A 23350-nucleotide genomic window follows, 5' to 3' on the forward strand; every position below is an offset into this window, starting at 1 on the left:
CTTTGGGCTGTTTTGTGAAAATATGAACCATTTTTTGCCACGATGGCTTCATGCCATAATTTCCCATGACCCCACTTACAGCCTCCTTTTGGATGTCACGTGATAGCTATACCTGATGAAGACAATGGTAGGTCAAACACTGTTGGCACCAGGAGCATGTAAATCATATGCCATTGAATTAAATGATGCATGCTGGGTATTAGTGTGGGAGTAAAATTGAAGAAACAATGAAAAAAAATCGGAATGAATTCCTTTCCTTTTCTTCTGAATAGCAGTGCTCATTACTAGCAGCATTACTGTAACTCAACACCACCACAATCCATTGAATTGCACCATGGATCTCTCAGACAGACACTGAGCAGCCCAGGTTGAAGGCATTCACAACGGTGACATAATATTACATATGAAAGACACTTATGTAAGGTTGTATCTCCTCTAGCTTTCAACTTTACATTAGTACTGAATGAAGCTGATTTTCGGTGTTCTGTAGTTAGGGCAGGAGGTTGTTATTGTGGACTCAGCGCTGAGACAAAACAAGGGGGCAAAAGCTAAGGTGTGAGAGATTAGACGTTTGACACTGACGGACAGTAGTGGAAGGCCAGGTAAGGAGCACTCACGGTACATGGGGCGGCAGGGGTCACTGCGGGTGCTGTCGCTGGACTGGTTACTGGACACGGAGGACACGCTGCCGCTGCGGACGAACCCGAAAGCGGCCAGGCGGGCGGCAGGCAGGCGGGAGTAGCCGGGGGGCCGCAGGCCGGACTGTCCCGGTTTCGGGAGGAAGGATTTTGGGGCCAATGCAGGTGCTGGCTTCCTCTGATCTCCTGGGAAGGATAATTCAACAGATCATACACCTCATTCCTCATATGTCGAGAGTAACTAGACATACAGGAGACACTAAGAAAGTATGCTAACAAATTCTAACTCAAATTATATCTTTTGAATGAATAATATATTAACACTTTAACATTAAGATACTGTACAGTAAATTGGCATACACTACAGTAAAAGATTTTTGTTGGTGTATATGTAGGAATATCAAAAGTCAACAGTAAAAAAATATCAAATATGTCAGAGCAGCTTTTTAATAACAGAACTTGATGTTCCAGAGAAAGGGTGTCACACTTTAATATTCACACATATCCACTATCAGGGTTGCTTCCTTACACTTTTTTTTCCTAGATAAACTGTAATTTATACCTTGGTGGACAGAATCCACCCTTTCTCTCAAATCCTTTTTTAGAGGTATGGAGTAATAAGTAGTGGCAGTAGTAGGTGTTAATCTATAAATCAGGATTAAAAGTACAGCATATTATAACAATTAAAAGAAAAACTGCTGGGTGCTCATAAGACAAAAGAAAGGACAATATTGTGGAATATTACCCCATTTAAATTCTAAGAGCACTTAGCAATCAGTTTCCAGTGCTCTGTGTGGTGCTGAAGGGACAGCTCCCTGTGTGTCAAACAGACCCGTGTGAGAGCTAAAGTGCACTCATTGGTTGGATACAGTGGGTCACCGACAAATTACTGATACTTCAGATCTCCAGACTGGTGATTGTCTGTAGCAATGAAATAAACCAACTTTAATTATGCTCAGTGCTGTACATTTGCTCCCAAGTCAGCATTAATAACCTTATATTTAGTACTCAGTTACACATTTTCTTTAGGTCGGAAAATAGGCTCCTGGGGCAGTTTTGAGTCCAGAATAATTGCAGATAAGCATGTTTCTCAAATTATAACTACATAGCCCTTTACAGTCTGCTCTTGTCTAGCCACATGCCTATTCTGGTAATTTTGTAGTCATGCAATGCTGTAGATTTGGTACTGTACATGAGACCCTAGTGTTTGAGTGATTATCCGATATGAAGGGAGGGTGAAAGGTTTAAATTAAACAGTCTCTCTCAGGCACATAAAGGCTTGTGTATTCCCAGTACACTGGAGAAAAGGCCAGAGAGAACAAATTGGATGAAGGACTACTTGCTCCTATCCAAGCGACAATCGAAGATGGACTAGTTGCTTCTATCCATGCAAAGGAAGTGCTGTTTGTATCCTAGCAGCCAGTGCCCCTCAGTAAAGACTGCATGCTCTTTGAGCTCCATTGACGACTGGGATCAGAGGGAAAGGTTCTATTGATATCACCAGGGGAAGGCTACTAACAGAGCCAGCATTACTGCTACCATCACAGCACAGGACGTTGGAAAACCTTAGCGGTTTAAAAATCTCCTTTTTGTAGGGAAAGGAAGAGGTGAACGTGTTCGACTCCGATACTGTGCATTTTCAAAATCACAAGGAACAGACGAGCTCCTGCGGTATGCCCTAAAAGGGAACACAGGCTCGAACGAGGGACTGAATTTAGGGGCCCACCGCGTACCCTTTCACGCCTGCCAAATACTCTCAGCCTGACGCATCGATCCCGGGCCACATGGGGGAATTAGCTGCCTCCTGCCGGAAGAGATAAAGGCTTCCTTCCCATGGGCTTGGTGGGACACGGCATAATGTACTGGAACAAAAACCACTCTGGAGAGACTGATACCCGGTACCCAAAGGAGTCTGTTTTTCTGTGTACAGGGCTGTCGGAAATCAGATCACACCTTTTCCTGAAACCCATGCATATATGTCGCTTCCAGACACATGTATTCAATGAAGACCCCTTACACCCCCACCCCCCACGCCCCCTCAACCCCACCTTCGCACCTCCCCTCCACTGTCTGAGAACTTCAGTGAAACTGCAGCCAGCTTTCATCTGGTGACATGGTTGTGATCATTAAAGATAAATGTCTTTTCTTTCCCTCCATCTGGCTGCAGGGTGAGAGATGAGTGTCTAATAGACATTCGATTTCAGGTCGCGTGTCACAGACCTCTGCTCTCCGTGATGAAAGCATAAATTATTAATACATCTTTCAGTATTCATCTCCTCTCATTTTTGAGCAGTAGTATTTTGATTCCTGACCTGAGGGGAAGATGTTTAACATCTTATTGAGAAAATGGGGGTATAACTCCTTCCAGCGAATGGAATAGCTTAGTGATGACCACTTATGTTCATTCACCCCGTATAGACATAGAACTGTCATCTATTCTCCTGATATGCATTTTTATTTAAGGGTGACTGGTTTTCATTTTCCAATCAGTTTCAGAGATTAAAACTGATTTGTTAAGGATGGAGCTAATAAAAACCAAATACTGATCTGATAATAGATGTATTACTACAATGCCTTAGTTTGATTGTTTAGCTAAAAAAATCAATTATGGAATGTGATGTAATTAATTGCAATAAGTGAGAACCTGCACCAGTGGAAAATGAAGGCTTACTGGTGAATAACGAAGCTCAGTAACCAACCGCTGCTCACATGTAGCTATTGTTCCAGTACTAGCATTCACAAAATAAAACAACCATACAAAACGCATAGTGAGTAACAACAGTCAGTGGTTTTATGCAAAAAAGCATTCTGAAACACAAATGTAAAAAAATCCTATGATTCAAACTGCACAGAGAGGTATGCAAACGGACAAACTTCTGAGGAAGATATAACAGACAGATTGTACCAGACTGTTGCTTGCTCATACTGCAGCTAAGTTCTGCAGAGTAGAGTAATATCTCAGCCAAACTACAGACCTGCAGAAGCGCAGACTGGACATCAGCACACATGCTCAGTCATGTAGCACATTAGCTATGCCACGCACTGGAGAAACCTGCACACTGTAGCTAAGCCGTATACAGGAGACCAGCACACTGTAGCTAAGCTGTATACTGGAGACCAGCTCACTGTAGCTAAGCTGTATACTGGAGACCAGCTCACTGTAGCTAAGCCGTATACTGGAGACCAGCTCACTGTAGCTAAGCTGCATATTGGAGACCAGCTCACTGTAGCTAAGCCGTATACAGGAGACCAGCTCACTGTAGCTAAGCAGTATACTGGAGACCAGCTCACTGTAGCTAAGCATTATACTGGAGACCAGCTCACAATAGCTAAGTCGTATACTGGAGACCAGCTCACTGTAGCTAAGTTGCATATTGAAGACCAGCTCACTGTAGCTAAGGTGTATACTGGGGACCAGCTCACAGTAGCTAAGGTGTATACTGGGGACCAGCTCACAATAGCTAAGTCGTATACTGGAGACCAGTACATTCTCGCTCGCCTCCACAGCCAAGGGACAGCAGTTGGGGACAGATTGAGAGGGCAGGACTCTACCCCCTCAGAGGATCTGGGACTCAGATCAAACACAGTCTGTGGCACATTGAGGGCTGGCTTGCTTTCTGGCTGCACATTACCTCTACTGAGGGTCTCGTGGCCAAATGACATCCTCTTTACCCCCACAAAGAAGAGAAAACAGCAATAACTCATTCAAACTGCAAGTAATATCAAGTTGGTGGTCAACAGCCTGTGCATATGACCAACCAACCACTGAGAGAATGACCACATCTAGGAAAATGGGAATATACTGCTGGAGGCAATGCACTTCATTGACTGCACAGAGAGCGCAAGCTGCCAAGTGGAAACAATGCTGCTGGTTAAGTGCTCATTGCTTCACACTTCAGAGACACAGTACAGTACTATACAGCCAGCGCCTGGAGGCAACTTACATGGTTCTTAATAGAAATGCATTAAAGGAAATTATGACTTTGGACAAGCCGTAAACAACATGGAAACTTGAGCATTTACTGCAGAGATAATTAAAAATTAAATTGGGGGAGGGGGGTGTAGACAGGGGTAGTCTATTCTTAGGAAGTGTCTAAATCATATCTGCCAAAACGCGGTTGACCTTTAAGTTCTTCAAGAGCTATAATTTTACTACTAATTGTCCCCGCAAGTACCAAAAGTACAACTATAAGGGCCATGTTGATACATTTGTCTCCAGGGCCAAGGGAGGTGAATACACTAGGTCATCACCCTGCTGCTAGCCACATAAGAGGATTATCTATTTAATTAAAGATCTCTTACTGATGTGAGGATGTGCTGCTTTGTGTCAGATAAAACACAAAAGTTGCATGTCTGTGTATTCTGCTATTTTTTTTTCTCCCGTAGAATCTTGAATCCTGTTTTGGGGGAAGGCAAAGCACGGTTGGAGCAGTGTTTGAAGCGTTAGCATCAGATAAGCCCAAATTAATTTCCAAACCAGAATCTTAATTAGTATCTAACCTCATTTTAATTTCCAGAAGTGAAAAGCCAGATATACTGGCTTTCAGGTCAGTACAAAGAATTGAAACACTTTGAAACATAATATTGCAGTGACACCAATGAAAAAGAGCTTGAAAGAGTTTAAAGAGTTTGAAGGTTGAAAGAGCTAGCCTTCCATCTCACTTTAGCGTTTTCAGAATGCGACTTCTGTAGGGGTTGGAACTCTCTCTCTCACCTGAGGGCTCCTGGTAGTAGTGGGCAGAGGGGCTGACTGCCTGCACTGGTTGGCTGGGGGCCAGAGCTGGTCTTTGACTCGCAAGGAACATCCGGTTCTTGTTGAAGGGCTGTCTGCTGACAGCACCCACACCCAACTGTGGCCTCAGGACCCTGGGGGCCTGAAAGAGGCTGGTGGCGGCATCGGGTCCTAACTGGGAGGCCAAAGGGTCCCCACGCCCAGGACCTCCAAGGCTGGTGCCCCCTCTGGGCATCTGTGAGCATAAAAGCACATTGAAAGTCCAAGTTGTAAAGGGTGACAATGTATAATAGATGACTCCCTGAGGAGGGAAGCAAAAAAACACACTCAAAACTTAAAAAATTGAACACCTGACAAAATCATTTGCAGGCTAAGCATTACTCAGATAGCGTGAGTTCAGTGTAATCAAATGGAAAAGCAGTCTGCCATTATTTTCACTTTACATGAAAAAAAGCATCCAACCATTATTGCATGGCTCATATTTATTTCTCCTCTCTCTCGCTCAATCTCTCTCTCACACACACAAATATGCAATCACACAAAATACACAGAAAGACAGTCACGCACACTCGCACACACACACACACACACACACACACACATTAGCTCCAACCATCCCCTTACCTGGTACTTCTCAGCCAACCCTCCACAGGTGCCATCTGATTTTCCGGTCATCTTATGTGGGACGGTATGGCTGGGTGGCTTTATGCCGGATGCCGCCAGGCCAGAGGAGAGGAGGCGCGCCCTCTGCATCTCCTGCCGATACTTATCATAAAGCAAGTTGGACGCACTGAGCACCGGCAGGGCCTTGGGGTCCCCGCCTGCTTTTGGGTCCTTAGCTGTCGGCGGGCTGGAGTAGGACAACCTGGGCGGAAGGGTGGAGGCTTCATAAGGGCTACCCGCTGCCTGGGGTTTCACCTGAGGGCTCTTACGGATGTAGGTGATGATTTTGGGGCGCACGTTCTTGGGCTTCGGGGGACATTTGGGCGGGGAGGACTTCTCGCTCTTGCCCTCTTGCTCCGCCCTCTCCGCCGCCCTGGACAGGTGCTGGAGGAGGGGCTTGGGGATCCCACTGCTTATGTACGTCTGTCCGGGGGCTCTCGGGTCACCCCCGTTTTCCTTCTGGGGGGTCCGTGCGCCGGCCGCCTTAGCCATGGCTGTCGGGGGCCTCTTCTGCGGAGACCCCGTTCTCTTGGGGGATACTGGGGTCGATGGGCGAGTGGGGCTGCCCCAGGGCTTTCTCGTCAGCTGGGCCTTCCTCTCCAGGCTGGACGGGCTTGCAGACCGGTCTCGGTTGCGCTCCACGGAGCCCTGCTTTAGAAGTCCTTTCGACTCCGTGACCACCGCAGGGAAAGGTGTTGCCCCTGGGCCTGCGCTCGGTGGGAGGAGCTCAGAAGCCAGCACATTTTGGGAGGGCCTGCCGTACATCTTCTGACTTGCTTTGTAGGCAGCCTCCAGGGAGGGGCACGTCCAGCGCTGGGACTGGACCTCAGCTGCACGATGTGCTGTGGGTTGGCCCTGGCTGCTCTCGGCCTGCTGATCGTGGGGACACGCTCTGGCTCCGAAGTCCATCAGTGGCTCTGTGTGCACGCCATTCCCGTGCTCTTTTGCTTCCTTGGACCCGTTCTGCTCTCTCTCTCTCCTCAGGGCGACAGCCTGTTGGCAGCCGTGGCCCTCCCCTCTAGGATCCACGCTCTTCCCTTGATCTCTCCCCGAGCCGTTGGTCAGGATCCTGATGCCCCCTTGGGGCAGGCCCTTGTGACTTGCTCCCTGCTCCGGTTGTGCTTGCGGGTGGAGTTCCTGAGGCAGAGCGGTAGAGTTCTGGTTCAGGTCCACGCCCCTTCCGCTCTTCGCTGAGGTAGCTGAGGTGAGGTCTTCAGGAATGTTTCCATGAGGGTCGGAGGAAATCTGCCAGTAGTCGGCTTGCCCGGCATTGTCTAGGGCATTGCCTAAGCTGCCTCTGAGACTGGACACTGTGGAGAGGCAGGACACAAAGATGTTGTTTTCCGATCTGAACTGAGCCCTTGCCCTCTCATGGCCTCCCAGAGAATAGGAGACAGTGTCTTCTGGGCCCCGCCCCTCTCGCCTTGTGGTCCTCTCATCTCCAGTGCTCTGGCCATTGTCTTTGTCTTCTGTCATCTTTGACAGAGTGGACATGCAGGAGGCAGGCCGGGTTTGGTCAAAGGGTAAGGGCGGAAGCCCTTTCCTCATTACCATGCCACCCTCCCTCCCTTGCTTGTAGGCCTGCTGTTCCTCGGCAAGGTAGGCCTCCAGCTCCTGGCACTCCAGCAGCTCAAACTCCTCCAGGTCCAGGTCTTCGCACGGGGAGTCCGTTCCCCATATTATCACCTTGTCCTGTTCTTCGCTCTGGGACACCAGGGGGGGCAGGGCGCCCGCATCGCCTGTAAGGCCCCCGTCCTCCAGCCGGATCTCATTGGCATTGGCGTCCCCCTCGGGTGGAAACAGAGCATGCTTGTTGTTGTTCTTGATCTCCTCTCTCTGGGCTTGCAGACCCGGGACCAAAGGGCCCCTAAGACTTCCCTGTAAATTCATGTCGCTCAACCACGGCTCTGGGTTCCTTTCTTCTCTCCTGGGTCGTTATGCTTTCTTGGCCTGGGACACGATCTCAGAATATAATTTCACATTTTTCCACCTCGACCTTGACCTTGAGTGTAACCCCTGCAGATGCAGACTTTACAGCTCAGCTCTCTCGAGTTGCATTGGGATCTCTCGAGAATGTCAAAACCAGCTGATCAGTTTAACCTGCAATGAAGAAAAAAAGAAAAACATATTAATAGGCACAAACAACAGCAATCAAAAACTTTCCTAGTTATGAAAATACGATTGGAAAACTAAATATCTATTGGAGGAATAAATATATATACAGGAGGCAAAAGGGGGCCCTACCTAGCACTAGGTAGGTCTGCCAAATAAAGTGGCCATTGGGTGTAAATGAACAGTCTTGATTTCTCACGTTCCTCCAATATAATTCTACCAGTTGTCATTCATTCAACTGAATGACGCATAAAACCCGAAACGATGCTTGCATTCTAATTCATGCAGGAATCTAGGAATCTGTGCTCATGAGCAGTAACGGGCCGCTGCCGCTCTGGGAGCAAACAGAATCACGGATAAAAGGACTGATCCTAACACTCTGGTATCAATCTTCACAAACGGAGAGCAGAATCATTTTGGCTGTGGGGAGTGACCACGTGCACAGGGGCCCCCCAGGGGAGGGATAACTGCCCACTCCAACACACTGTGCTGCCGTGTGTGGATACACACATTTGTGAGGGACAGTTTTTCGCCCCTGCACTGGCAAATATCATTTATTTTCCAGGCTGTCAGTGTCATTTCCGCATCTTCAGCATCGCTTGTTGAAATGGATTTTCTTGTCGTGCTGTAATTCAATCTCCTCGACCATGTTGGCCCATTTATTTTTTTAATCTCTTCAGGAAAAGCTTTTGTGCGCTAGATTGAATCTAAGAGTCACATTCGACCAGAACTCTCAGCCCCTCTCTTGTTTCAGTGACCCGAACAATTTACAGCAAACCCGGAATCCGATAGTAATTCTGTTTTTTTGGATACAGCTCATCGCTGTGATTTCAATTTTGTCAATTTTTTTCAATTTCAGTCTGTTGGCATGGAAGCCCAACACAGAAAAACTGCTGAGAAAAGATAGGAAAATTAAATCGCTTTTAATTCAAGGAAGATTTTCCATTTCCTCTTTAAAGCATATGGCAATAGAGGCCTTTTCAGTAATTAAAATTTCAAATCACCACTCCTGAGAGTCATTTAAAAAGGAAGGGATAAAGCAATTACAACAAATGAAGATGAATGCTTGTAGTGCTAAGTAAAATGAGGGAAAGGAAGGAGGAAGAGCTGAGTGCGGATGGCTTCCCCCTGTACGGGAATCTACCCAAGGGATTACCGAAGGAAAGACGAGAGAAAACAACAAAGCAAAGGCAAAATGAGCGAGAAACACCACAATTAGCTTCTGGCCCGAAAAGGCACCAATTACCGGTTGAGCTTCAATGTTTGGAAATATTCATAGGAATATTTATTATGTGTCTCAGGTGTAAGAGCAAGAGAGAGAGGAAGAAAAACAGGGAGACGGAGAATCTAAATTTTTATCATCAAATGATAATTCACTAACGTCTCCTACAGGGTAGTGCAGCCACAAGCAAAACTGTTGCAGGCTAAGCCCATAATCCCCTCAGCCTAAATGCACTAGGAACCTGGGAAGATAACAAGGTGACAGCAGAGCTTCATCTCAGACATAACTTTGGGAGTTTTTCATGAGTTAAAACACTTTACAATATGAGAAACGGAAATAGTGGCAGAATAGGTAATGATCCATCATAATGTATGGGTTTGTTTCTTCTGCAGTGGAGTTCATCCGTTTACGCATGCCTCCATGCAAAAATTGATCTGAGTGATTTCTGTCCTCCTCAGTAAGGCTCTTAATGTCAGTGGATAGAAGTGATTAATTACAGAAACACTGCACAGAAACCTTCCAAAGAAAGACCAAATCACTGCAGCATTTACAAACCAAAGATTTCTCAATATTAAATTCCATCGTCTGTCAGCGAAGATAGCTGAAGACTGAGGAAAAGAAAGGGAAAGTGTAATGGATTAACAATAGGTCAAATGAACAAAACCAAGTGTGTGCACACACTGCTTACATCAATCCATATACTGAAGGGCTAAGAGCTTAGATTCTCTAGACAAACATATTGACTCGAGCTACACAGACATCATCTGGGGATATGCTGTCTGCTCTTCCTCTGACAGCAAATGAGGGATGAGGAAAATCTGAAGGCAATCATTCTCATTCTAATAATCTGAGAGGGTAGTTTCAGAGTTCCAAACAACCTTCACTGCTGATGCTCTGCTGAAGTTCTACTGTATAAAAAAATTCTGTAAATATTCAATATGCTAACAACTCTGACAAACTCATTTGTGTGTGTGTGAATGTGTGTGTGTCCGTCACATGTGTGCGTGCGGGGGGGCTTAGCTATCGGCTCATCCATCATCCATCTTCCACCTTTTGATGCCCAAGTAAATTGATCTCTTGATTTCTTGGCCCATTGAAACAAAACATTATTATAGGCAAAAAAAAATTTACAAGGACTTGTGATGGGTTCTTTTGGTTTTTTTCTAAACTACATTTAGATCAGTCTTAAAAATGGATGATGATGAGAAGGACCAACACAACTGCACACACTGAAGTAGGCATCCATAAAGACAGCTGCTCTGATGCCTGCTGCTGTATCAGGGGCTTCTGGTGACTGAGTGCTGGAGAGAGCAGTGATCCTCAGGCTCAGTGCAGACCAGCAGCTCCTGGATCTGACACTCGGCAGAGGAATACTGCCCCAAGCAGGATGCAGGCAAGTGGTGGACAACAAAGAATCATTAGAGAAGGAAGGAGGCAAAAGGACCCGGATACTCTACTCTTCATGGCGGTTGTGTTTATTCTGTTCACCTCTTCCCATAAGGAAATTATGAAAAGAATACATTTGTATTTGTTTAGCTGAGACCCTTTTCCGGGGCCCTCGTCTGACAAACAAGATTAACAACCTGAATCACAGGTATACATGTTAAAAGCTTAAACTCTGGATTTTAACCTGGTTTCCTCTAGGTATCTGGCAAAGTTCCTTAACCATTGCTTCACAATACCTTAGATCATTCAGTAACCCATGAGAAGCGCATACATAAGAAATACAAGATTTTATTTACTATTAAAATGAAAAAGCCAAAATTACTTAAAAGCTTATCGTAAAAATTGTAAAAAATAAAATTAAAAAAAAGAATATATTAAACAAAAATACTCCCACTCTTTCCTTCCCTCAGGGACTGATTTTACATTCCTGTGCAATCCTTTGCATTCAGTATTCCACTGTCTCATTTATCTGACCATTAAATCTGACCTAATGCTATCAAATGTGCCTTGTGCTAAAATAAAAAAACAAAACATTTCAAAGAATTTCATGTAAAATCTCACCATAATTATTGTAGATCAACGTACCTTCAAAAGCAACCCAGGATAAAACTATTCTGCTTAATAAATATTCAGTGCCTAGCACAGAACAGTACATGAACCCAACTGTTGGCAGCCAAATGACCAACTGGGGCTTGGGGGGGAGGAGCGGGTGGGGGGGGGTAATATTTCCTGACCCACTCCGTTCAGTTGGAACTCATCTGAGACGTGAACCTACCCTCTTGCCTTTTAATCTGTGGATGTGTACAGCTTACTCTGGGGCACAAGAGTGGCTAAACGAGCACGAGCCCACTAAGTCAGTATACAGCCACAGGGGTACGGAAAGATTCACTTGGACAGGTTCCAAGGTCCCTCATGTTCATGTTCCCTCATGACTACAGGGACTTCTACACTTGGGCTACGGGGGGTTTCAAAGTGAAATGGGAAAAAATGGACCCTCCCAATGCAGCTCTCAGGGGACAACGAAAATCGCGTACCCATTATACTGCAGGATACTATATTTATAACAAAAGAGCAGGAGAAATCCGTTTCATGGCACAGGGGATGAATGGAAAAACCTTGCACTGTTCGAAAGCACAATGGCAATTTATTCACACCAGCAATTTAGCCAGGGTTTGAGGTATGATTTTTTCAAGGAGGAAGAAAACATCAGTCCGTGATCTGTCATTTTGTGTCATCAGCAGTATTCTTTTTATAGACGTGTGCGTGCGAGTTTCGCGTGAACGCAGCTCCCCGGTGGCATCTGTTGTCGTTTCTGGCTAGGGTGTTATTCATCCTGCTAATTAGCTTCTGGAATCTGTCTTCAGCATAAGCAAGGAAGCAAGTTGGTGTTTGTCTATAAATCACTGCCGTTCGTTGTCCTGATCCAAGCAGTCAGCAAGGCAGATTATACAGAAACAGATTCCTACCTCTCAATGAAGGACTGTTAGGACTGTTACTCTTATACACACAAACATAAATACACATGCACAAACATCTTTAAATTATTCCACTCAAAAGACAGGAGAAAAAAGCAAGTTTAAACATGACAGGGTGTACCCAGATTGCCACATGAAAAGACAGATAATTATATTAAATTATGCCACAATGCAGTCTTTGATGGCTCATTCTTTTTTGGATTGTCTAATGTTTAGGTTCTTGAGCTCACATAGACAGGTAAGGTGCTTTTAAAACATCCACACTATAGTATTAATGCCCTGCTGTTTGTTTGAGCAGGAAATGCCATTCCCTTTCAGTGGCAGGGAGAAGACTGAAATTAAAAATTTGCTCCAGTCAAGTGTGGAAATGGAGGAACAGTCTTTTAGGGGGAGGGCGGGGAAAGCCAAGAGCTTCTCTCCGTCAGATAGGCCCAGTAGCAGCACTGCTGTCATCGGGCTGAAGGAAGACTAACGTCACTTAAACCTGCCCCTTTGAAGTTCTCAATCTTCCAACCACCCAACATAACCCTTAACTGTGTGGACATTTCTGTAAGGGGGGGGGGGGTGAGTCTGTTCCAAGACTTTTACAGAAAAATTATTTTGAACTTCCAAGGGATCTTAAAGTTGCTCAAGCATTATAAACTGTAAGACTCTGTGAAGATTAAATGGCTTTTCAAAGAGACCTTGGACATTTCCATACTATTTCGTAATTTGCCAATATAAACTGATTTTGTGATTCAACAATTGGCTTTAAATGATCACAAGGTCAATAATCAGTTGATGAATTGTGTAATAAAACAAACTATAGGCTGACTAAAATGAATCTATGGAGTACACAATAAAATTAACTGAAATTGAACCCATTTGCTGTACAACTACAACATGCATCTGATTCAGTGGCAAAGACTAAAAGGCAAAAACTTTTAGCCTCGTCTTCGAGTACCAAAAAGCTGAGTAGAGACCTTTCATGAACCTAGGTTCTGTAATTTGTTCTAGTCAACTCTGTTTTGATTTCATGAGAATAAAAAGGCCACAATCACCTTCTATTGAAAATTTGGTATTCATTTTTTTTTTTTTTTTGCCTTAGGAATGTATTAATAGCCTCACTGCTGTTATAGATTTGCAGTTCCAAATTGGTTTTTTAAATTAAGTCATATACTTGTGGTGATATTTCAGTGTCAGTTATTTAAATCTAGCAAACATATTTCTAAGATAAATACAGTATCCTCAAAAATATGAAAAAGTACGTGTGAATTCTGTTCAAAAGCAGAAATTGCTTTCTCAATGCATTGGGTTTGGATGCTGAATTGAACCTGCACTACGGCACCGCACCATCCACTCTCTGATAAGCTGTGATTGGCTCTGGCGAGTGGACAGTGTGGGCTGGTAATTAACCTGTTGAGATCCCCTCTGGGCGAGAGATTACAGTGTTTATTTGCAGCCCTCCAAGCAGCCATTGCACACATGCGCAATCTCACATCCATTCATTCAGTCTTCATGGATTTCTCTCACATTCATGCCCCAGCTAAATTTATCTTCCATGCCAGCTCTCTCACTGCACCCCAGAGAGAGGTTCCTGTGATTTACTTTTTCCTCGTTTGAAAATAGTGGCTGGCAAAGCAAAGGCTCTGCTCAGAAAGAATATTTCATGGCAAGTGAGAGAAACCCATATACAGTAGCTCCCATGCAAACAGAATGGAGTCTTCTCAAATAGTCATACAGTAGCCCTATATTTGTAATCTGATTGAGTACTAACATTCAAATAATTTATGTATTTTTTCGGTGGAGAAGTCCAGAGTATTTTAATTAGATATTACTGTTACCCTATAAGAATGCACCAGATTCTGACTCTTAATCTCCTCAACTGAATTCAAAAGAGCACTTTTGTTTTTTCTTTTTGTCTTTCAGATTCTTTCTCTCTCTCTCTCTCTCACACACACACACACGCACACACACATGCATACACAACTGTGTGCGTATGCCAGCATTAATGCACAAGTGTGTCAATCTCCACCACTTTCCCATGGCTTTGTCGCGGCATGTAATATTTACAGGACTGCATTATACAGTTCACAAACACTTCTGAAATACAAATGCTTTAGGAATGGAAGTCGTTCAGGACTCCGATACTTTCATAACTGGGAAAGTGTCAAAATGCATATGAATCTTTAAATTTAGTTATGCAAAATGTATGTTCTTCTGTATCCCTGAAACAGAAAATGAGGTGAATAAGTCAGTCATCAGACAAACAAGAGCAAATTCTCTCTTTAAGTGGGCCTGTGGCTGGATATGAACTGTGTGCAGTAGTGCTGTGTGTTGATACAGCATGACAGCATTTGAAATTGGTATAACAGTCCTGACCCAGACAACATGATTTTGGGGGGAATGTGCTACAAATATGCTGTAAACCAAAGGCAACTTCTGAATCTTGCTCTAGAATAGTGAGGAAATAAATAATCTCACCACAAACATGACATCAGAGCGAATATGATATAAGAGCTTGCTGTGCCTAGAGCCACTCCATAACTGCGGTCTTCTTGATCTCTACTATGAACGGTGAACTGTGTTATGTTTGTACTCCACAGTTTGTAGCCTCTCTGCTCTTTAACGGCTCTCTCTTCTCTGTTCATGCTCTATCACTTCTCTGTGCTTACTTTGCTTATGTCCTCCATCCACCTATTTTCTCCTTAGTATCTTATAGCAGTCTCTACTCTCTCACTCCTCTCCCTTCCTGCTCCTTACCCACTTTCTTTAAGGAGTCCCACTCTTGGTAATCTACTTTCTTTAAGGAGTCCCAGTCTTGATAATCTACTTTCTTTAAGGAGTCCCACTATGTGAACACACTCCAATTCCTTCCTTCCTCTTGCTCCTCTCCCAATCTTTCCCCTGCTCTTTTTGATGCGCTCTCAGCTGTACCTGGTCTCTGCCTGCTTTCCCCCACTCTCTCCTACTCTCACTCCTCTCTCTTCTTCTCTCTCCCTTTCTCTCTCTCTTCTTTCTCCTGCTCTCTCCCTTTATCTCTCTTCTTCTCTTTCCTGCTCTCCCCTTCTCTCTCCTGTTCTCTCTCCTTCTCTCTCTGCTCTATCTCCTGCTCTCTTCCCTTCTCTCCCTTACTCTCTCCCTTTCTCTCTCTGATTCTCTCTCCTGCTCTCCATTCTCTCTCCTGCTCTCTCCCTTTCTCCCTCTCTTCTTCTCTTTCCTGCTCCCCCCTTCTCTCTCCTGCTCTCTTACACTCTCTCTACATTCTCCCAGCCGTGTGCGTCAGAGGCTATTATCTGCTTGTTGACTCGTTGATGTGGTCGTCCCACAGTAGGGGTGAGACGGGGAAGAAATCGCCCACACTAATTAAAGCTTAAAGAGAGTAATCAGTGAGAGCCTCCTGTCCTGGAACCACAAATCTACGGTGATGCTGGTGATCACCTAGCTTTGCTCTCAACCATTTTTAAATATCTCAAATATACAGACTAAAGCATCTGTGAGGCTGGCATTTGGAAGCTTGCCATAAAGGTCAGGTAGCGACCGCACTCACTGGAGAGGCCTTCTCTCGTATGGGCCAAATTTGGCTTGTTCTGTTGAGTGAGCTTTTAATAACGCCACCGTACTCTGCCTTTCTGCAGGAACATCTCTGCCAACTCAGCCTTTTTGCGAGCAACGTGTCAGCAAATCAAATTACCCGACAGAACAAACAACTGGGAATTCTAATACGTGAAAAGTCGCTGAGCACACATAGTCTAAAATGGCCGACAATGTCCCACGCTGCCCTCCCTCACACCGAAATCGTGGGGGGAGGAGCCAATTTCTGATGCCATGCGTATTGCACTGGTTTGGTCACGGCGGGCTGGGTAATGAGACGTGACTGTGCGCAGGGCGAATGAGGAAGCTGAGGGTGATGGCACGTCAGCTGCGGTACTTTTAATGAGGGAAAATGAAAAGGGATAACCTTTCAATTATTTAGAGATTGACAGAGCGGGGCTAATTAAAAACCCCTGGACATTTTGATGGGATTCAGCCCCTCCTCGTCGTTCTCCAAATGTCTACTGTCATCCTCACTCTGGTTCTGGTGGTCTCGCCCCTATGTGAGGAAGGGCAAAATGCCCTCCTCACGCTTCAATTTGGTGACAGAGGGATAATTAAACAACTACCTGCTCAGCCTGTCAGAGGACTGAACTACCCTTGTCTCCTCATCTAACCTGACAAGTAGCCAATCATGGAGCATATAACCATACAAGGGTGCGACGAATTAGCTTACACAAAAATGACACCAAATAGGATTTGAGCTTCTCAGCATCAAGGTCAGTCACATATATGACAGTAAAAACTACCAGGTTGCCTCACAAACAAGGTTTGAGTTTGGTCTATTAATATTTTTGTCGTCAGAATACAAGACAGTAATTCATAACCAAGGCTACTTTGAAATTCTGTGTGAAAACTAGCTTCAACACTAAGTATCAGTATTTCTTGGAGAAAGAACTGTCAAGTTCTTCCTTCCACACTGTGAGAGTTTGAGATTCAGATTGAGACTGCCCTGTGGGATGATTTCCATCTAGTGCGCATAAAGTCCTTTTCATTTCCAAACTTTTTAAATCACCAATTTTGACAGTGAAGCTCCCAAACATTCATTATATTTACACATGGGATTGAGGCCGTTTTTGTAGTTGCCTTCCTCCGGCTACACGTGGCCATATGGAAAAAAAAACGAATTATTAAAATTGGAATATGTGGAGATGTTTTCAATTCTTATTCTTTTCTCTCTTTTGAGACTGAGTGAAAGCCAGCACCAGAACATGTCCCAGACAGCCCTTACAGCAATCAGTGCAGCACAGCACAGTACAGCCCACAATAACTGCACTTGAGACAGCCCAGGCGGTGCACAGCCTCCTTAAGTCTGTCTCTCCCTGCTGCCTAATGTTATTCACTGCTCATTTCACGTCCACAGGGGAACTCTAAACACTGACCTACTTACCAGAAGAGCTCCTTGCTTCCAGGTAAAATATAAAATGCAGCTGAACCCCTCACTGGTATGATGAAGGAAGTTAAGGAATTTGCTGTACTAATTAGATCTTAAACACAAATCTCAGCGCAAACTGTTAATAAGCACAACAATATGATGATGATGATGATGAGAACTATCCTTCTATGCTTCTTGCCTGAAATTAACCCGGGAAACAAGTATCTCTTCGACTACATCATTAGGGTTTTTCTGTTACAGTGAGAAGATTCGGCAGTTGCGCTATAATGAGTGGACCTATGTTGACACAAACGCACATGGGTTCACTGAGGGCTAGTCCACACACCTCATACACTATTTATTAAGGATCTGAATGTTTGTCATGCTAATAAAATGCCTTTTGTACAAAGCCCACTGTACCATTCCATAAACCTGAAATGCTCTCACAGTTTACTTTCTCTAATTTCATTTAAGTAAGAGGGGCTGCCCTACTGAATTAATTGTAAAGAAATGTGACCCTGCTGACCGCTTGCAAGTACAAAAAAGATAATAAATCGATATTATCTACACCTTAATGTAAAGAAGAGCCACTATATTGCGTCAAGAGGGGTAAAATAACCTTTCCCTTAATGGATGGGGACAGTTTTGTTCTATTCAGACATAATTCTGACCTATCAAATACAAAATATGGATTTGTAGTTAATGTTAAGCCCACAGAAATAACATGATGGGGATGTCACAGGGATCCTGATTAGCCATGATTAAGCATCATGCTTAATCACAGACCAGGGCTATGGAGGGTCTGTAAAATACCCTCAACATGGACTTCATAATTAATCCAATGATTACACTGGGCACTCACAAACTGCGAGGCAGGTGTCTGTGTGCACTGCACCGAACACTCATTCAAAGCCCAGTTTGAAAGTGCTACTTAATTACCCACAGAGACAATGAAGCATACTGGATACATTAGTACAGTTCCTTTATATATAAGCTTTTGCTTTCAGTTCAAAGCACATTTTCATGGTCACTGAGATTCAATCAACATTTGTCCTTAACTTTAACAATTAAAAGCTATTTTTTGTGAAGCTATCTTTTGTAAAGAGCCTTCCTGCTATGTGAACTGTTTGACTCAGCCAGAGCTGCCTTCCCATGCAACCCATTCCACCCCCTCACTCCAAACCTATTACAAATCACAGAAAAAAAAACCCAAAAAACTATACAAACCAAAACAAATGCAACTCATTAAAAGCTGGCCACTAATGACCACAGACACTAATGACACACTCCCCCCCCCCCAACAGCCCGTGCATACTCCTCCACCCTTAGACGTGAAAGGACACATTGTGTTGAAAGGCACAGATAGGCCCATCGGAGATAGATAGATAGATAGATAGAAAGAGAACGAGAGAGAGAGAGAGAGAGACTGCAAGTTATGAGCTTGCCTCACTGTGAGTCCACAGTGACTGCACTGTGACCCACAGGCTGGGAGCCAGGTGGCCTCCCGTAGGTGCAGTTATAGGTGCCTCCAGGTTCTTACATCCCAGCCACAGGTCACAAGAGGTGTTAGTCGACCGTCGGGACACATACCGCAAGCCATACATTCTCACAACCACTTTCTATTTCAGTAACTACCAGCATGAGAGCTCCTCGACGGGCAATAAAACAGAGAAGCCTCTCATAGCAGGACACGACTGCATCACAATTGAAGAAGGCTGACCAATCAGCAGGTGCCGCTCACGCAGGGCTTTCCATCTGTCGCTTTATTTTCCGGCGGCAGTATGCTGTACTAGCAGTTCAAACGGGAACAGGGACAGAATGCCGTTTATCAGCTGGAAGTGCCAGCGGGTCGCTAGCCGTCTGGCTTTGTGACGCCGGGCCTATTGTCTGAGGCTTCCAAGGCTGGGTTTGTGTGGAAGTGGGGACTGCTGCCTGGCCCACCGTCACAGAGCTGAGCGGTGGCTTTAAGGACAACAGCGGCGGAGTCCACCCCCCCCCCCCCGGGGACACACGGGGCCACCAATTCCCCCCCCCCTGACCGGCCTTTCGTTTCTTTGCCTTTTTGCTCATCCCTGTTCTCGAGCGTCAGGGCATTTAAAGGGCTGGGTCCTGGGCCGAGGCGCAGGCTACTGACACTGAGCAGGGGTCCACATAACACCCATGTCCAGAATGACATTTATCATAATGGCTGAATTCTGAGGTTGATGTAACAGGACTGACTTAAGCAGTTCATGCAGCTGTTTCAAACGGTCTACGTGCGATAATATGAATGTCCCCAATTTCCCAGAGTTCTACATTTAAGAAACCTGTTCCAGATTTCCAACAATGCTGTGCATATTAAACTCTAACTGGAAGGCAGCTTTTAAGTGGTTATGAATAGCACCTCATAGATTCCATGCTTTCTAGGTTAATAAATACTTGCACTGTTATTACAGGTTTCTATTGCTGTATATCTTTCACCCACTCACTAGGACCGCAGGGTATCGCTGACACAAATCATTTACAAAATGGTCCAGTCTCACATTTCAAAGCTGCACCTCACTATCAAAAATGAGTTACAAGTTATCGCTCAACAGAAACAATTGATAGGGAATCTTTACTCGCGGTCTTACTCTGAGGAGAGAGTAAACAAAAAGAGAGAAGAGGTCATTTGTTTCTCCAACAGGGACAATAGGGCCTCTACAGCACTTCACAACTATCTGCTTTCCTATTCCACCACAACAAAGAACCAATGATTTAATTTTTAAAATACATTACAGTGCATTATATTACACTCACTTAGCGGACATCATGTATATATGCAAACTGCAGTCCCCTTTTGCTAGCAGCTAAAGAAAAAATGGCGTGACATCTCCATGTGGGTTGAACAACAAACAGCATGGACCAAGGGACTGGAAGGGAGGGGAAAATGAGGGTGTATCCCGTATTCTACCAGGTGTCACCTCAGATGAGTGGCGTTTTTAGGAGAAGCCGTTGGCCTATAAAAACAGGGCTCATGTGGTGCAGTGTGAGCGGCACCACCGCCCCAATCTGGGCATTACATCACCTCATTTTACAATGTACCAGGTGACGTCATCACTTGGATTGTCAGCTACGCCCCTACGGCGTCCCCCTCCCCCCCTGCAAAAAAAAAACATAATTAGAATCGAGCTCCCTCATGGAAACCCGTAAGCTCTGCCCTGCTCGGGTGCACAAATCACTGAGGAAGGACAAGCGAAAGCGATGACAAATCAGCCCGATGGCTGCACTGGCTGCAGGCACCTTTGAGTTTCCCCATGAAGAGCAACCAGCAGAGCTTCACCATCTTTGCCTGCTTGTTGTTGTCTGATCTCTCAAAAGCACCAACTTTAAAAAATATATATTTCAAATTCTATATATCAGAGATACAAAATAGCCATTACTTCTGGTTCCAGGAAGATACATAAATATGATGAGTCTAAGGAAGGCTCTTCAGGCTGTTCATATATGACAGTAAAACATATTCAGATTCTCAATTTAGCAGCTCAAATGAACTATATTATCATATATAGGCTATACTTTATAAGTAGCCTTTGGGGATTGTCCAAGACCCCAGCACTGACCTCCTATCAAAAACTCGTCAGACTGGTAACATGGAAACAGTGATTATTGAACGAGCTATTTTTGGTAAGCACCATCCCAAAGAATTAGATCTAATGCATTCCCATGCACTCTATCCATCATTCATTAACCTGTACATCCTCTGATGGAAAATGTGATAGCCACATACACACATACATACATAGGATCTTATTAGGCTATTATGGGTTGGCCAATAGACATATGTGTTCATTCATTTAATCTTTTATGGTAACTACAAGCCATACAATTCAATGCTAGTCAGTTTTTAACCATATGATTACACACATGGATTTATTGTTTCCTGTGCTTTTATAAACAGCAAGTGAAGCTGGGTCTCAGGTTCACTTCCTGTGAGGAAAAGCATGACTACAAATGAAATTTGTGAGCAACCTGACAAAAATGTGGCCATATCATACCTTACTGGTTTTTAAATGAAGCATTTTACATTAAAAAAAAGCCAGTTAAAATCACCAGCTGGTGTCAAAGCCCTTTTTAGTAAAAACGTGGACAAAATGTATTTGGCCACAAATGGCAGGTACTGCCGGTCGCTTCCTGGCTGAGGCCCAATTACAGAGGCAGCGCCGTACCTCCGAGCAGAAGGAGCGTTCCCCGGGCCCGGGAGCCTTCCGCAGGCGCGTTATTAATGACGCTTTGGACGGCTCCGCCCGCACGGAACGCGCGTTCTGCACACGGGGCCCCCCCCGAGATCCGCTTCCCGGAGCCAAAAATAGCTCTTCGGAGAAGCCCGCGATTTTCCGGCCCCGAGACGCGGCGGCGGTCCTCGCTTCCTCCCGCCAGCACGGAACACAGAGAGAGGAGCTGAACGCGCGATTGGCGGGGGCGGGGAACGCGCTAGAGGACGACGCCGGTCAAGGTCAAGGGGCTGCCAGACGCGGGTCACGCGTTTCGTCTATTCAATTTGAAACATCCGTCCAGCATATATAAGTGCGTCTCGCACTCTTCTACCATTTCCTATTCTGCCTTCCCTCTCTCTTTTCCTTTTCTCTTTTGCGCCTTTTCCATGCGATAAACAGATTTTGTAATCAAAGTTTAAACAGCACAAGGCTTTACATATATAAATGACCAAGTCATCTTGCTGGACAGTAAATTGGGTAATTCCGTTTCCACTTCACTGCCCCATCCAGGATGTCAGTGAAACCGAAATGTAACACGCTTCGCTCCGTCCCATTTGTTCCTCTCTTTCTCTCAGGCAATCCCCTTCTCCCAGCCGTTTTCCCCACGCATTGCTTCATCTTTCCCTGTTTCCCCTCCTTCACTGTGCCACCGATGGGCGTAGCGCAGCTCTCTCATCAAACCCCGGTTAAAAAAAAAGCCCACAGCCGAGGGAACCTCCCCGGCAGCCCAGTCTGACTGTGATTAAATATGAGGGGGGGGGGGAGGGGGGGAGCTCCAGCCCAGCGATGATGGCGGACAAAGATGAATTCCTGTTGTCAAAAGCAACAGCAGCGAGGAAGAGATGATCACAGCGGAGGGCCGTGCGAAAGAGAACCGCAAGACACCCAGAGCACAGGGACAGTAATGAAATCCAAAGGCCCTGGGTTCACATTTGGGGGCCAGATCAATGCTACTGATATTAATGGAATCCTGGCCCGTGATTTCATTAAACCACTAAATGCAGGATTTATGAGCTCCTTAAAGCCATCTGCTGACAATGATGTCGTTACGGGTGAACCTGAGTGAGCTCCTTGTTGTCTGACGCCAAATTTAGGAGGCCAGAAAAAGCGATTACTGTTTTTCATCGTCTTAAATTCCATGACCGACTGATAGGTTGAAGGAATCATACTGCATAATTTAAACAAACACACCTTTCAGGCTGGCTTGCAAGCATCCACCTGAGCCTTCGAGGCACAGCTGATAAAACCTCACTGCTGCACCAGGTATTAAAGCTGCAGCAGGTAACTTTTTTAGAAAGGTACTGGGGAAAGGTCATGCTTAATTGTTACTGTAGCAATCATAGAAAGAGCTGCTGTAATTTCTACACGGTGAAACCAAAGTGTATGGAAATATCTATAAAAGTGTATAATGGTCACTCACTGTTTCTAGGCATGTTTTGTGCATTTTACTCATTTAGATTTAGCCTAATAGTTGCCATAAGTTACAAAACCATTTGCATCTTACAAGAGGGTTGATTATAACAATATAATCTATTGGCTATTTTATAAATATTAAAAAACACAACATTTAGCAGTGTAGGACAATTTATAATAAATGTGTGGCTTGATTGGTACAGAATCCATTGGGAAATAAAACATTTGTTCATGTTTTATTTAAGCTACGTTATATCACACAATCAAAGAGCTGGACTACGCTGTCAGCTAATTGATTTTAATTTTACTCAAGCACATGTTTGTAATTCACAATACAAAGACATTAACGGGGTAATAAACACTCAATCATGTTTTTTTGAGCTCTAACGCCGAGTCTCCCTTCTCCATTTGACACATCACATGAATTATATTGCTAAAAAATGAATTAAGCCCTGCCGCTGTATTT

General features: G+C 44.7%; 1 protein-coding gene across 3 annotated transcripts in view; it reads right to left on the bottom strand.

Moving 5' to 3' along the window:
* The window catches only part of mtus2a (microtubule associated tumor suppressor candidate 2a), a 78868-nt gene that overhangs the window by 32782 nt on the left and 22736 nt on the right, over positions 1-23350 (bottom strand). For all 3 annotated transcript variants that reach the window (XM_064350109.1, XM_064350110.1, XM_064350108.1), the window contains exons 2-4: positions 5995-8133; positions 5353-5605; positions 618-824 (exon numbers count right to left, since the gene is read on the bottom strand). In XM_064350109.1, coding sequence (XP_064206179.1) covers positions 618-824; positions 5353-5605; positions 5995-7923 — 2389 coding nt within the window. In that variant the 5' untranslated portion in view covers positions 7924-8133. The remainder of the gene's footprint in view (positions 1-617; positions 825-5352; positions 5606-5994; positions 8134-23350) is intronic.

The sequence above is a fragment of the Anguilla rostrata genome, chromosome 9, assembly GCF_018555375.3.
Source record: "Anguilla rostrata isolate EN2019 chromosome 9, ASM1855537v3, whole genome shotgun sequence".
NCBI lineage: Eukaryota > Metazoa > Chordata > Actinopteri > Anguilliformes > Anguillidae > Anguilla > Anguilla rostrata.